This window comes from Arabidopsis lyrata (assembly GCF_000004255.2).
Source record: "Arabidopsis lyrata subsp. lyrata unplaced genomic scaffold ARALYscaffold_1, whole genome shotgun sequence".
NCBI lineage: Eukaryota > Viridiplantae > Streptophyta > Magnoliopsida > Brassicales > Brassicaceae > Arabidopsis > Arabidopsis lyrata.
Genome location: NW_003302555.1, coordinates 17,138,335 through 17,154,131, shown reverse-complemented (window position 1 = coordinate 17,154,131; position 15,797 = coordinate 17,138,335). Strand labels below are relative to the sequence as shown.

The 15,797-nt window shown below is 35.6% G+C and overlaps 2 protein-coding genes across 3 annotated transcripts; both read left to right on the top strand.

Annotated features, from left to right (window-relative positions):
• The first annotated feature begins 1,462 nt into the window (after window positions 1-1,462).
• On the top strand, window positions 1,463-4,932 carry LOC110224998 (phosphate transporter PHO1 homolog 8). 2 transcript variants are annotated; one of them, XM_021013393.1, is made up of 12 exons: window positions 1,463-2,056; window positions 2,152-2,425; window positions 2,505-2,553; window positions 2,635-2,706; window positions 2,795-2,924; window positions 3,020-3,140; window positions 3,230-3,488; window positions 3,568-3,672; window positions 3,755-3,799; window positions 3,888-4,313; window positions 4,396-4,532; window positions 4,628-4,932. In XM_021013393.1, the coding sequence occupies exons 1-12, from the start codon at window positions 1,528-1,530 to the stop codon at window positions 4,725-4,727; spliced, it is 2,247 nt and encodes a 748-aa protein (XP_020869052.1). In that variant the 5' UTR covers window positions 1,463-1,527; the 3' UTR covers window positions 4,728-4,932. The 2 variants fall into 2 exon arrangements, with proteins under 2 accessions (XP_020869052.1, XP_020869051.1); XM_021013392.1 differs by having other exon boundaries at window positions 1,465-2,056; window positions 2,149-2,425.
• Window positions 4,933-13,599: 8,667 nt separating this feature from the next.
• Window positions 13,600-14,596, top strand: LOC9329929. The gene is made up of 2 exons (XM_002893822.2): window positions 13,600-13,766; window positions 13,843-14,596. Exons 1-2 carry the CDS (start codon window positions 13,639-13,641, stop codon window positions 14,465-14,467), a joined length of 753 nt encoding a protein of 250 aa, XP_002893868.1. The 5' UTR covers window positions 13,600-13,638; the 3' UTR covers window positions 14,468-14,596.
• Window positions 14,597-15,797: the final 1,201 nt, after the last annotated feature.

Below are 15,797 nucleotides of genomic sequence, written 5' to 3'. Positions count from 1 at the left end.
GTCTCATACCTTCTAAGACAACCAGATCGATACGAGGGCGCCCCATGATTGGATGAATACCGACTTGATCTTCTCTGAGAACACCAAAAAGAGGGTCTGTTGTCTTTAACACAAGAGGAGGAGGCGGCTTAACCACTTTTTTCCCCAATCTTCTCTCCAAAGCTTGATCTTTCCTTTGTTTAATAAGAATGGGACATACATCTTGCTCATGAGTTAGTCTTTGACAATGGTAGCATCTTTTCTGGACCCGTTCATAGTGAAACAAAATGGTCGCGGTCTTACCTTTAGGAAGATTGACCACCTTTGATTTCCGGAGTGGTTTGGAAACATCAAACCTAATTTTAACTCTGACAAATTCTTGACTCTGTGGCTTGTCCGGATCGAAGATCAACTCTTTGTCCGGATCGAAGATCAACTACTTATTATTTTAAAGAAAACCATACATTATCTAATAAATAATCTAAGGTTACCACTTACCAGTGCATCCTTTACTATGATAGAGTCATCCTTCACTATGATAGAGTGTATCATCGATAAAACATTTTATTGTCTATCTGTTTTCTTTCTTTTTTTGTTAAATATCATTTAGAATGATATCCAATCCACAACTTAAGCTTTCTTAAACCGAGTAACGCGATTTATTAGAATCACATTTAGATGAATAAACCACATAAATGAAACATTAACCACTTGTCTAAAACAGTTCTTTTTCTTACGGTACCTTTTTTTTTTAAATTTAATTAGATGTATTTAGATGGTATTTCCTCCGTTTCAAAATATAAGGCGTTTTGGAAAAAAATTTTGTTACAAAATATAAGTCATTTTCAAGTTTCTATGCAAATTATATACTCCCTCCGTTTCATATTAAATGTCGTTTTAGCCTTTGAATTTTGTTTTAAAATAAGTGTTGTCAATGCAGATGTTTGGTAAAATTTCCAGTTTTGTTTCTACTAATTTAATGTATTGATCAATAAAAAAATAATAAAATATATAGATAATGGGTAAAACAGAAAATTTAACTGTTTTCTTAATATGTGTGCAAAAACCTTAAACGACACTTATTATGAAACTGAGGGAGTATTACTTTAATATTTTATGATTAACTGAACTTTTAGAAAGTAGATCTTCTTAATCGATGTGCTTTTAGCTAAAACGCATTATATTTTAAAACGGAGGGACTATAATCATACAGACCAACCACTCTACAATTAATTTAGAGGAATACTTTTCATGCACGTGGTTAATGGTTATTGAGCAATTATTTATTTATCGCCGTCACTCGGAACAAATATCCTCTTCAGTGAAATAATGTGTCCAACCAGTTTGTACAAAAAAAAAAAAAAAATGTCCAGTCAAGAGCCCACACCAAACGTCTTTTTCAATTGTATTTCAACTCTTTGGAATTTTCTCACGTCAAATTCAATCCACTTGCAAATCTATAAACTGTTTCCACATATATTAAAAATAGGCTTTAAATTGGATCTGGATTCTTGAAATGTTACAGAGAAATTCAAGAAGTAAACAAATATGAAGTTTGGGAAAGAGTATGTTTCACAAATGATACCAGAATGGCAACAAGCTTACATGGATTATGCTTGTCTCAAAACCATTCTTCGAGAAATCCAAACTTCACACGAAAGATCAGAGAGACAAGATGTCGTGAAACACAAGCTATCTGGTCGCCGCAACTTCAGCGGCCTGACAAAGCGGTACAGCCGCACCTTTTCGTCTCGGGAACTCGAAAACCATGATATTCTGGTTCACGAAACGATTGGGGATGATGGGTTTGAGAAATACGAGACGACCATCTTGAAAGTTGCTGAAGTAGGGAGAGAGTCAGAGCTCGTGTTCTTTAAAACCCTAGATCTCGAGTTCGATAAGGTAAACCGTTTTTACCGGTCTAAAGTTGAGGAATTGGTGAAGGAGGCAGTGGTTTTGAACAGACAAATGGATGCTTTGATTGCTTTCAGAATCAAACTTGATCAACCTTCTTCTTCTTGGAGCTGCTCTGAAACCGTATCCGTCGATATCAATGCCTTGGATTCTAAGGAACAGAGTGAGTTTTCAGAGATTGTTTTGTTACATGGTTTAGTCTGAAAGGACACAGAGCTTGAATCTTTGTTGTGTCTTTTTGTGTGTTTGAATTAGAAGGGAAGACATTAGCTGAAGAGATGGGAATCAAAGTAGAGGAAAATGTATCCAACGGTGGAGATTCAACGAAAGAGACAGTAGCGTTAAGTGTTCTTGACCGTATCAGATTAAACAAAAATCAAGAAAATCCTCTGTCCACAATTAGAAACGTTCTCAAGCTCTCTAACAAGGAAGATCTAAAATTCACAAGAGAAAATCTCAAGAAAATAGAAGAACGGCTAAAATATGTCTTCATCGAGTTTTATCGCAAGCTTCGACATCTCAAGAATTACAGGTATGTTGTTTCTTGAGTACAAAATAAAGTTAAAAAAGATTGTTTGATTTAACCTATGCTCTGTTCTTGATCAATTCAGCTTCTTGAACACTTTAGCGATTTCCAAGATCATGAAGAAGTATGATAAGGTAACACTAGTTTTAACAAAAGAAATATATTAATTAGTTTCTTGAGACATTAATATGTTTTTGCTATGTATTCTCAATCAGATTGCTTCAAGAAATGCAGCAAAATTATACATGGAGATGGTAGATAAGTCCTACCTCACTAGTTCTGATGAGGTTTACACAATATCTCTACACAAAACTTATTATTTTGTTTCAATAAAACTACAAAAGTAAAATCAGACCTTTGATTACATTTTAACAGATCAACAAGCTTATGTTGAGAGTTGAGTCTATATTCGTTGAGCATTTCGCCAGCTCGAATCGAAGCAAAGGAATGAATCTCTTAAGACCAAAAGTGATGAAAGAAAAACATCGAATAACGTTTTCCTCTGGTAACTAAAAATACATCCCTACTCGAAATCGATCTTTTTAACATTAGTTCATGATTAATAAGTAAAAATCCCTACACTGTGTTCTTCTTTCTCAGGCTTTTTCGTCGGTTGCACGGTCTCTCTAGTGATTGCTCTTGGCTTGTTCATCCATGCTCGTAATATAATGGGCGCAGCCGGACAGAAACTATACATGGAGACAATGTTTCCTCTATACAGGTTCAAACCAAAACATATATAGACACTCTCTAAGCTGAACCACTGTTTTCTTGCTGACAAGAATATTTCTTAAACCGTATTTTTTTCAGTTTATTTGCATTTGTGGTTCTACACATGATCATGTATGCCTCAAACATATACTTTTGGAAGCGATATCGAGTGAATTACCCGTTTATATTTGAATTCAAAGAAGGGACAGAGCTTGGTTACGGACATGTTCTGCTTCTAAGCTTTGGCCTCAGCACGCTTGCTCTCAGCGCTGTGCTAGTGAACCTGGACATGGAGATGGATCCTAGTACTAATAATTACAAGACCATCACTGAACTTGTTCCCCTTTTTGTTGTCGCGGTAAGTTGTTCATCATTACAGCCACAAGATTCTCAAATCATTCTATTATATATTAATGTAGTAACACAATGTTTTTCAGGTAGTGATAGCTATTTCTGTCTGTCCCTTCAACATATTTTATCGGTCAAGCCGCTTCTTCTTCCTCATGGTTCTATTCCGGTGCATTTCTGCGCCGTTCTACAAGGTATTTTACTCAAGCACATCCTCTGCTTTCGCTAAGTGAAATCATCGGTAAATCTCTCAATTTGTTATCATCAATATTGCAGGTCAATCTTGCAGATTTTTTTCTAGCAGACCAATTAACAAGCCAGGTTTGTGTGCTACTTATCACAAAATTCTTCTCACTTTCATGGTTATGTTTCAAAATGTTTCAACTCATTTCTCAACCATCTTTTTCAGGTTCAAGCACTGAGGAGTTTGGAGTTTTACATCTGTTACTATGGTTGGGGAGACTTCAAGCAGAGGCAAAGCACTTGCAAATCAAGTGATGTATACAGCACATTCTACTTTATCGTCGCTGTGATTCCTTACTGGTCACGTTTCCTTCAATGTGCTCGAAGATTAATCGAAGAAAAAGATTTAAGCCAAGGCTTCAATGGTCTCAAGTATTTACTGACCATTGTCGCGGTGTGCTTGAGAACAGCTTTTAGCATTAACAGAGGAAACAACTGGAAATTAGCTGCCTGGGTTTTCTCGGGGTTGGCAACATTTTACGGCACATATTGGGACATTGTTTATGACTGGGGATTGCTTCATAGACCATCTAAATCTTGGTTGAGAGAGAAACTTCTTGTTCCTCACAAATCTGTCTACTATGTTGCAATGGTGAGAACTAGGAAAATTGATAGAACAATATATAAACCCTAATCTATGATTTCTTTATGATTTTGATTCGGTCTTCGTATAGGTCTTAAACGTTGTGTTGAGGATGGCGTGGTTGCAGACTGTGCTGGATTTCAATATCTCGTTCTTACATAGAGAAACAATGATTGCTCTTATTGCCATTCTTGAGATCATACGTCGCGGTATCTGGAATTTTTTCAGGTAACTTCTTAACCAAGAAACTATCACTAAATAGTAAATACTCTTCAAAAACATTTTTACTTAAGGGTACTTGCTTTGTCGGGTTGTGAACACAGGTTAGAGAACGAGCATTTGAACAACGTGGGAAAATTTAGAGCGTTCAAATCAGTTCCATTACCATTCAACTACAATGAAGAAGAAGATCGAGATATTTAGCTCCTAGATTGGATCAAATCAAGGTTTTTTCAAAGAGTGGAGTTTCAATTGTGTATTGGTATTCTTATAGGCTTGATTGTATTTGTTTGTAAATTGTAAAAAAAAAAAAAGAGAGAGGAAATGAGCATAAAAGGAATGAGGTGATTGAGACAGCGAGCCAATGTCAAAAGAGCTTCTAAATTTTACATAGATGGTTTCAGGTAAATATTTTTCTCCATTTAAAAAATTAGCTGTTGAATCTAAGTCTAAAAAAAAAAAAAAAATGAGCTGGCCTAGACTGTGCAAGCATATTTGATCTTGCAACATAAACTTTAGTTAGTTGATAGCTTGTCGTTGGACCAGTACTAATTTCAACCAATAAATCTCTCAATTTCATATCAACATATGCTAGTTTCCATGATCATAATTATCTTTAGAGAAATGTTCCTTCTTCTAGATCTCTTCACTTCCCTCGCTTTCATACACAACTTGATCATCATTATCTTTACATTCATCCAAATTGGTCAAAATTTTCCGACCCGGTTAGGTGGTCAGAAATCCAAATGGAATATTTTCTACTACTTCCTGGTCACTTTTATTTAATTGAATAATAATATTAAAATACAGAAATCATATTAAAATATTTTATATTAGAAAATTAATACAACCATAACTGTTTCCTTTCTACTCGTAAAAAAAAAGGAAGAAAACCTATCCACTGTTGTAAACCACATTACGGATGGACTCCATAACCGTGGCCCATGTCCATGTTCTAGAAGGCTCATGTCCATGTTCTAGAAGGCCCATGTATATCTTCTAGAAGATTCGCCCAATGACGGTTTATGTTAGTCTTAGTGGGCTTTGGGCTTTAGGGTTTCCTAGTCCAATTGGGATTTGTCTCCCTTATTGTATATATATATATATATAAGTTGTAACCTCATTCATTAATAAGAGAATACACGAGATTCATAATACGTTATCAGCACGATAGCCTCTAAATCCCTTAGCTAAAGATCTGACACATAAACCCTAATCTCACGATCTCTCTATCTCCATCAAACCCCTAAAACGCAAAGAAATCTGCCTCGGAACTTCAAAGAGGTCGTTCTCTCACATCGTGAGGACCCAGAAAACGAGCAAGATATCAAATCGAAGCCCTCGCCGAGAAGAATCCATCAGTGCAAAAGGCTTGTCGATCTGACCACCGACGCGCCCTCACGCACAGATACAGTGTGCGCCGATTTGTTTTGAAAACCCTAGCTCGTCCGTCCGTTTGCTTTCTCCTTTGCTCGGCGATTCCTTCCAAGGACCATACGCTCGTGACAAGTTGATAACCGAGGTCTTTAGCTCCCGGTTCTAGTCCGTACAACCCCATAAGGTGAAAGGTAACATCAAAACCCTAAAGCTAAAGAACCAACAATCGAACTTGAAAGTTAAGCAAAGAAAAACTCTAAAAACGAACCTTGCTTGATAAGCGATTTTTATTTCCTTGGATGATCCGATTGCTTGACTCGTTTAAGGGGGTGTTATTGGTTTGTGATTAAATAGAGTTTTAATGACGTTAATTGTTGTGTAGAATCTGTTGTTATTCAATCAAGATTTTGTTAAACTCTCTTAAAGTTTGGTGTTATTAGTTTGTGATTTGTAAAAAGTCATTTAAAATCTTAATGAATATTGTTTTATTGGATTAAGAGTTTTATAAAGTCATTAAAAGTTTTGTGTTATTCAACTAAAACAAAACAATCTATGACAATCTATGATTGTTAATGAATTCAATTATTGTGTTATTGGTTTATGATTTTAAACACTTTTCTTTACAAAATAAAGTCATGGAAAGTATGCTAAAATATTAAGATTGTTTGTGAGACTCTACAAGATTATAGAAAAACTAATCAACAAGACTATAGAAAACTCTCTAACAATTCTTCTAAATCATTCACTTATTCACTTTTGATAATTTTATTAAAGTCATCAAAACTCTATTTAAATCACAAACCAATAACACCCCCTAAGTTGCTAGAAAAGTTATTATTGCTTAATCTCAAACTCGCAAACTCGAAAACACTTAGCCATGGCCGAAACTTTTAAAATCCTAAATCGAATCCGAAACCTAAACCCTAAAATATAAATTGATTGGTTAATGTTGTTAGGTTGTTTAGTTTGTTTGTTTCTATGATTGCTTCATGCTCAAATTGTTAGAAATCCAAATCCCTAAAACCGCATGAATCCCTAAACCCTAAAAAACCTAGAAAATGAAGTTTCCTATTGTAAATAGGAAAATCCTTAAAACCCTAAAATCCTAATTAAAAAAGGAAATCTTAAAACCCTAAAATTCTAATTAAAATAGGAAATCTTAAAAATCTAAAATCATAAGTGAAATAGGAAAATTAATCCTAGAGTAAAGAGAAAAGTAAATCCTAAAAGGAAAAGGAAAAGTTAATCCTAATTAAAAGAGAAAATCTAATCCTAAGCAAAAGAGGAAATCTAATCCTAAGCAAAAGAGGAAAGTCAAATCCCTAAGTAAATCGATTCATGGTTCTGTCTCAAATACCGCATGACACTAACAATTACATGATTTTGACTCAAAACTTTTCCTTGTAGATGTTGAATTACAACTTGTATTTTACTGCCCTAAATCTCTTAGGAGATAATTATTTAAAATGGGCAATGGATACTAAGATTATCCTAAAAGTCAAAAGGGCTTGGTGAATGTATCTAATAAGGCAATAATGCCAAGAGAGAAAGATAGATACAAGGCAATATTAGCCACCATCTTATTGAGAGTCTCATAATCCAGGACTATAAGTCCGTGGATAAGTCTATTGCTAGATGAGCAAAATAATGACTTAATGATAAAAACAGTGAATTACGACCTCATAGATTAACCCCATTACCTGATGCCAATAAGGCCGCAGAGGATAAGAAAGAATCCAAAGAATCTAACCACGTCTAAAGTAATAGACCACACGGCCGTAGCCGTAGTAGATGGAAAGGATGTGGTTGTGGCCACTATAACTCATCCGGCCGTGGGAACCACTATAACCGTGGATGTAGACCCAATTCCGGCCGTGGTCGAGGGCGAGGACGATGTGGTATTTCCAAACCACAACACTCGACCAAATGAGTATGCCATAGATGTGGAATGGGGAACCATTGGGCTAAGATATGTAGGACTTCCAAACATCGTTGTGACCTCTATCAAGAGAGTGTGAAAAGGAAGAATCCTAAAGCCCATTTGGTATATAAAGATGGTGAACATGATCAAGATGATCTAATAGGGTATGAGACTTCTGATTGCCTAAAAGAATCAAGTTGATAAATCTGAGTTCGACATCAAAACCTCTATGTTTTCTTTGCATTTTATGTTTTCATTGATTGTTATTTCCTTGAATTTATTTTATATTATTTTATGTTTAAAACATGATTCTTGTCCATATAAGAAATGGCCGAGGACAAGAACATATTTGTGGTGGATAGTGGAGCCACACAAAAGATAAGAGATATTTTCCTAAATCTCATAATGAAAAATGCCAATATTAGCACTTAGCGGGTATAGCAAATCTTATTGAGGGCTACGGCCAAGCCCATATTCTATTACCAAATGGCATGCATCTTGAACTAAGCGATGCCCTATATTCACCCAGCTCGAAGAGGAGCTTATTAAGTTTCAAAGATATAAGATTAAATGGTTTCCATATTGAAACAAAGGGTGAAGGGAACAAAGAATTCCTAAATATAATTGAGATCACCCAAGGACATAAGAAAGTCCTAGAGATTATACCCGCATTATCCACTAGTCTCTACTATGCTAAAATCGATATGATCGAAGCTAATATGGCAATGAACAAAGAGTTCATCGAGAAATTCACTTTATGGCATGACCGGCTTGGCCATCCGGGTCATAGTATGATGCGTAAGCTTATGATAAATTCAAGGGGGCACACCCTAAAAGAGAAAAGAGTTATCCCTAAGAATCTCACGTGTGAAGCATTTTCACAAGGGAAACTCATTATAAGGCCATCACCGGCTAAGGTAAATAAAGAGACCTTAAACTTTCTGGAAAGGATACAAGGGGATATATGTGGACCAATACACCCACCATGTGGAACATTTAGATATTACATGGTCCTCATTGATGCATCGACAAGATGGTCGCATGTTTGTTTATTATCCTCTAGAAACCAAGCGTTTGCTAGGTTGTTGGCCCAGATCATAAGACTGAGAGCCGATTTTCCAGATTTTCCGCTTAAGACTATACGTCGAGATATTGCCGGTGAATTTACGTCCCAAGCGTTTAATGACTATTGTATGTCCATGGGGGTAAGTGTGGAACATCCCGTGGCACATGTACATACACAGAATGGATTAGCGGAATCCTTCATTAAACGAAATCAATTGATAGCTCGACCATTACTCATGAGGTTGAAGCTTCCAGTAGCCGCTTGGGGACACGCTGTTTTACATGCATCAGAGCTTATACGCATAAGGCCATCTAGTGAACATAAATATTCACCATCCCAATTACTCATGGGTCATGAGCCAGACATATCCCATCTAAAGACTTTCGGGTGTGCCGTATATGTACCGATTTCTCCACCACATAGAACAAAGATGGGACCTCAAAGGAGGATGGGAATATATGTTGGATTTGATTCTCCCACCATTATTAAGTATCTAGAGCCAACTACGGGTGATCTATTTAAGGCTAGATACGCGGATTGTCATTTTAATGAATCCGAATTTCCTACTTTAGGTGGAGAGACAAACAAGCTGGTCAAAGAAATATCATGGAATCAAACATCCTTAAATTGGCAAGATCCTCGGACTCTGATGTATGATTTAGAGGTCCATAAGATAATAAATTTGCAAAAGCTAGCTAATGAATCGCCAGATTCCATTGATGACCCAAAGAGAGTTATAAAAGCGTACATACCAGCTTGTAATGCACCAGTACGTATTGATGTTCACAAGGAACACAATCAAGTTACTACAGAGTCTAGACAACGTAAGAAACGTGGTATACCAATAAGTTCCAATGATAAAAACCCTCGGAAATTAAATAAAGGTGCAATAGGAATCCGAGGTTACTAAGGAAACCATCCCAGACATGGAGATAAGGCCGGCCGGCTCTAAGGTACAGGTACCATATAATGTAGCTTGGGACGCCAAGCTGCAAAGTATTAAAGGTCCTGACCATAATAAATCTCAAATCGATTATATCATGTCTGGAACATAATGGAACATAATGGAACATATAAGAAATATCAACATAAGATGATTTTGCATGCAAGGTAGCACTTGAATTTATGAATATAAATGAGGATCAGGAGCCCACGTCTATACTAGAGTGCACTCAAAGACTTGATTGATTAAATGGTACAAGACCATAAAACGTGGAGCTAAGAATCATTAACAAAAGGAATGAGTTTGGTCCGACCTTAAGGACACAATTCGATGTAAAAACCAGTAGGACACAAATGGGTCTTTGTGAAGAAGAGAAATGAGAATAATGAAATCGTGAGATATAAGGCACGGCCTATAGCACAAGGATTCTCACAAAGACCGGGGATAGATTATGAAGAAACATACTCCCCTATGGTGGATACTAAGTCTGGCTATATAAAGGAAAAGATTTGATTTGCGGCTAATGGATGTAATGCCTGCATATTTATATAAGTCCACTGGATAATATATGAGATTACCAGAGGGTATTGAGCTCAAAGATAAGAAAGATTCTCGAGAATATCACTGCATAAGGATGGACAAATCCTTTCATGGACTTAGACCAAATGGGCGTATGGAATGTTATAAATGATCCCATTAGTCCATGTATTTTCATAAAGTGGTTTGCAAACAAAGGATTTGTAATCATAGCAGTGTATATGAATAATTTAAACCTCTGGGTAATCGACCAAACAGTTGAGTATATCTAAAAGAAAGACCTAGGCAATAATTAAGTTCTGTTTGAGATTACAACCTGAGTACATGAATAATGGAATCCTTGTGCATCAAAGACATATACTGAAGAGTACTCAAGGATATTTAATAAGGACCAGGCCCGCCCATTGACCAGGCCCAATGGTGGTGAGAAGCCTTGGATTGGATAGTGATCTATTCGGTCCTAAGAAGGACGAGGAAGAAGTTCTCGGTCCTGAACTGCCATACCTCAGTGCCATAGGAACGTTAATGTACTTGGCTAGCCACACTAGACCAGACATATGTTTTGCCGTGAACCTCCTTTGTCTAAATTTAGTTCATGATCAACCCAAAGGCACTGGAAAGGTTTGAAGGAAGGTTTGGTTAAATTTTAAAGTTTATTCTTCCTACTTTGTTTATTTGGGTTTATTCTATACTGATCTAACCAAAGAAGGTCTAGTTTGCTTTGGTTTAGTTTGTTTTGCTGATGCAGGTAAGATCAGATTATGGCATGGTCAATAAATAGGAACTACGTGTGGCTTGATCCCTTCCAAGGGTACGTAGGCAGCCTTCTTCAAGGCGCAGCTACTACAACATCAAAGACCATCATATGTGAAGACAACGTAGCCATGTATCGCTCAGCTCAAGGACGGCTACATCAAGGGAGATCGGACAAAGCACATTCTACCTAAGTTCTTCTTCACGCATGACCTACAAAAGGATGGTGAAGTTCAAGTGGTGCAAGTTCGTTCAAGCAACAACTCAGCCGATCTCTTCACTAAAGCACTACCGACAACAACATTAAGGAAGCTCACGCATCAAATTGGAATGCGGAGACTTAAGGACTTGTAGGGATGACCAAAACAGGGGGAGTAATGCGTGCTGTACTCTTTTTCCTTCACCGTGGTTTTGTCCCAATGGGTTTTCCTGGTAAGGTTTTAATGAGGCAGCATCCCCAAGCGCATTACAAAGATCCTTTGGCATCTACACGGTTATGTCATCCAAGGGGGAGTGTTGTAAACCACATTACGGATGGACTCCATAACCGTGGCCCATGTCCATGTTCTAGAAGGCCCATGTCCATGTTCTAGAAGGCCCATGTCTATCTTCTAGAAGATTCGCCCAATGACGGTTTATGTTAGTCTTAGTGGGCTTTGGGCTTTAGGGTTTCCTAATCCAATTGGGATTTGTCTCCCTTATTGTATATATATATATAAGTTGTAACCTCATCTCTATACTATTAAAAGAGAAGTACAAATGTAAATGGGTCGGATCAAAATCAGAAAATTGACCCGAAATTCTGAAATCGGATCTTTGAAAAAATTTTGGAATATAAATTCGAATTAATAATGAAAAATCGAACTAAAATCAAATGTTTATGGAAATCAAATAAAATTTGATTGTACTTATGATAACTAATTATAAAATCATATTCCTAACAATATTATACATTAATTACGTATAATATATTTGTTCATATAATTTTGGAACTAATTCCATAACAATCAACGTTTTTCTCATTAATTTTGTTTATTTTAGCCAGTTATAATTAATTAAAAGATATCTTACTTGCTTCTAGAGATTTCTAGAAAATTTATCACAACTAACCAATCTATTTTATAAATTAAATAGATATTTTTATTTTGGTCATGTAAATTAAATAGATATGAAATCTATGTAACTAATTTTAATTTAATTAGATTAAATCAAAATTATGGTATTTTCATACTTATAACTTACCAAAGAAGTTTAATTTTCAAATTATAAAGATTTATTGAATATGATTTTTAGAATTATTCAACAAGATGATAAATATTTATTAAATTTTGTGAATCATGAAAAATATTAATTATTTTTTAATCATTATATTTCACCTTTCAATCTCTCATCTAACAAATAAGATACATATTCTATTATTCCTATGTCCAAACTCCATTGTGTTGTATGACTAAATAATATTTCCATTAGAGCTGTCAAAACGAGTTGATTCGTCCCGTTAAACCTGTTTTGCAATATACTTTGGCATGTAGTTAGTCTGTCCGCCCGACCCATGGGTAGCATAAATGAAACACAAACCCGTCGCGTGAATGTATGCTGATTTGCGGGGTAATCCGTGGATTTTCTTTAAATAATTTTAGAGTAACCAAAATTTAAAATTCTACTAAAATAAATAAATTAAAATTTTTTTAGAGAAAATATTCTTATATATCATTATATTTATAAATATTATAATTTCATTTATTAAAAGTTTTTTAAACTACCACATGTTGAATAAATTATATTTTTATCAATAAATACTATCATGCGGGTTGATCCGCCAACCCTCGGACGAAAACCGATGACCCACTGCGAATCAATCTATGTGGCCCGTTTATTTGCGGGTTTAATATATTTTCCCAAATCTGCCCTATAGTGAGATGATTTGGGCTCGACCCACGGTTTTTGACCTATTTTGACTGCTTTAATTCCAATGATTCGTCTAATTTTTGAATTCTAAAACACAAAATTCCATTATGTAAATCATAATTAATATGATTGGTTTAATTATAAACAATTTAATATTTTCTTTACAATTTGTTATTAGGAATATTTATAAGTACACTACACGATTCGTTCTACTAAAAACACGCACAATATTAAAATCAACGTATGTAAATCAATATTCTCCCACGGTGGACCGCAGGTCCGATCCTAGTTCATTAATAAGAGAATACACGAGATTCATAATATCCACAAGCTTTTTGTTTATTAGCTTAGAATTAGAAAGGGTTTTACGGATATCATTAGGTCTACACACTATAACGATGAGGTGAGTCTAGAGTTCCTTCTAGAAATTTGGATTTGATTTAAGGCTAAACATGACGATCTAGGGTTCTTTTTTCTCTTTTGCCCGATTCATAGAACTAGATGCGTTGAGAAACTAATTTGCATTTGATTTTTTTAGCTGAGTTGTTTTTTTTTTTTCTATCTTTGTGCATTGGAAAGCTCACAAAAATTACATCTAGACCCTTCCTCGATGAGTTCCTCTGACGACATCTCCGTCATCTCAAAACGAATGGAATCAATGTCGATGACTGCCCGTGTTCGTGTTCTTCGTCACAACAAGAGATTACAACAGTATAGATATTCTCCTTACACTATAAGGTCAGTGATCTTCATTATTTACTTTAAACCTTTTTTTTTCTTACTAAAATTACAAAGTTTAAATGTCAATGTGCAGGACTAAGGAGAAGGAGAAGGAGAAGCAGAAAGAAGAGGCTATACGACTCGGAGTTGATCTCTCGATCTTTGTTGCTGAAGCAATGTTCTTATTATCGGATGACATACGTTCTATGTTAGTCTTCTGTTTTTGGCTATTTAAGTATGCAGGGAAGAGAAAATTTGACGGTCCCGTGGTAGGAAGAGTGTTTCGTGTTATTCAATATGTGTTTGTGACATATATAAAACCAAAGAATGGAGTCTATCAAGATGGTGGCAAATCGATTCAATGGGAACAGTTCAAAACGTCTTCCTATCATTTTGCTTTTGGAGTCAGAGTTTTGGCTCGCATTGTTTCGATTCTCGAAATGGGTGGCCTAGTGAAACCGTCTGGTTTTGAACGCTACAAACAAGAAATTAAGAATCTAGAGGAGAATTTGAAGTCTGTCAAGGATGTTTCAGCGGCGAATGGGTTTTCTAGAGAAGCTATAGAGTCTAACATTTTTCACTTGTGGAAGTCTCTCTTTGAAACAACACCGGAAATGATAAACCCTACTAAGAGTATAGTTATTGAGATTTTTAGGCCTCTTTTGAACGAAGCAAGTCGCGATGCTTGCTCTCGTCGTCTTACTTCTTTACGAATATGAATCAGAATTTCTTAGATTGGTAGATTTTACTTTCTAAATAAATGTAAGACAAAACTATGATTAGAAGAAGGTTGTATATTATCAAGTACTTAAGAATAAGAAGCATCATTGAGTATGGTTAAAAGTGTATATCAGACTCTTTTACGTTCTGTCAATTTTATGTGTCTTACATACATTATTCTCTCCTAGGAACAATTGTTTTCTTAAAATTCATTTTTAATTGATTTTGGATTGTTATAGAATATGCACTTTCTTGGATGTAACGAAAATTTAGGGACTCATTAAGAGAGATTCTAAGGAGTACCTTCATGTATCATCTTTTGTTGAAGGATAACGCAAACATAGAGTGAGCTTTTTGAGGATAGCCGAATTCTCTAGGAAGTAACTGACTGGCTTCGTTTCAGCATAATATTCTTGTATTGGTTGGGACTTTGAAATCAACAAACTCGAGAGACGATGTCAAACACTCAGGCACATATGACATACTGATTTCATTTATTTCCTTATACTTAATATAGCATACTAAGATAAAAAAAGAGAGCACTAAAACAAAATAGAATCTTTATTGAGATGAAAAAAATCATAGGGATCATCAGCAAGATAAGGGACTTCAGCTCTCAAGAAAGGTTGGTAACCATTTAAATTAATCAGATTCCCGAAGCTTAACACACAGACGGGACATGCAACCAAGCTGAGGTAGCGGTTCTAGTTTTGAGTATAGACAGATGGTAGGAGTTTATAACGCTAGTGATCAAATGGGCATTAATCACAACATCTTCACAACATTTTGCTTTTGGGAATAAATGTTTGGATCACATTGTTTTGATTCTCAAAATAAGTGAAAGCTCTTTTGGTGAAAGTGAAACCTTTAGTTTTTGAATCCTACAATCAAGAACTAAAGAAACTGGACGAGAAGTTGAGGCGTGCCAAGGATGTTTCAGATGCGAAATGGGTTTGTGATTGAAGAGATAAAGTCTAACATTCTTCGCTTGTGGAAATCTCTCTTTTAAGCAACATCCAAGTGATAAATTGATAAGCTTTTGATGTAAAAGAACAAATCCTTTTTTGCTTATCCGTAGCATTCTGTAGAACTTTGTTTATGAGTACCTCAACAAGTATTAAAGGCAAAGAAGCATGGGCCAAAAATACCTAAAATACATTTAATAAAACGTCTTTCATATTAATATTTTATGTGTTTTGGGCGAGTGAACACTCCCTCTGAACACAACAATTCTTCCCTTTCCATTTTCTGACTTCAAACCCTGTGAGGCTGTGACCACTCCAAATAGACTCAAAATTTTCTTCTTCTGATTTTTGACTCCAAAGCCCA

Coding starts and splice junctions, on each gene's coding strand:
- LOC110224998 (XM_021013392.1), top strand. CDS start 1,528: ATGAAGTTTGGGAAAGAGTATGTTTCACAAATGATACCAGAATGGCAA. Junction 2,057..2,148: donor CTTGGATTCTAAGGAACAGA/GTGAGTTTTCAG, acceptor TGTTTGAATTAG/AAGGGAAGACATTAGCTGAA. Junction 4,533..4,627: donor GGTATCTGGAATTTTTTCAG/GTAACTTCTTAA, acceptor TTGTGAACACAG/GTTAGAGAACGAGCATTTGA.
- LOC9329929 (XM_002893822.2), top strand. CDS start 13,639: ATGAGTTCCTCTGACGACATCTCCGTCATCTCAAAACGAATGGAATCA. Junction 13,767..13,842: donor TATTCTCCTTACACTATAAG/GTCAGTGATCTT, acceptor GTCAATGTGCAG/GACTAAGGAGAAGGAGAAGG.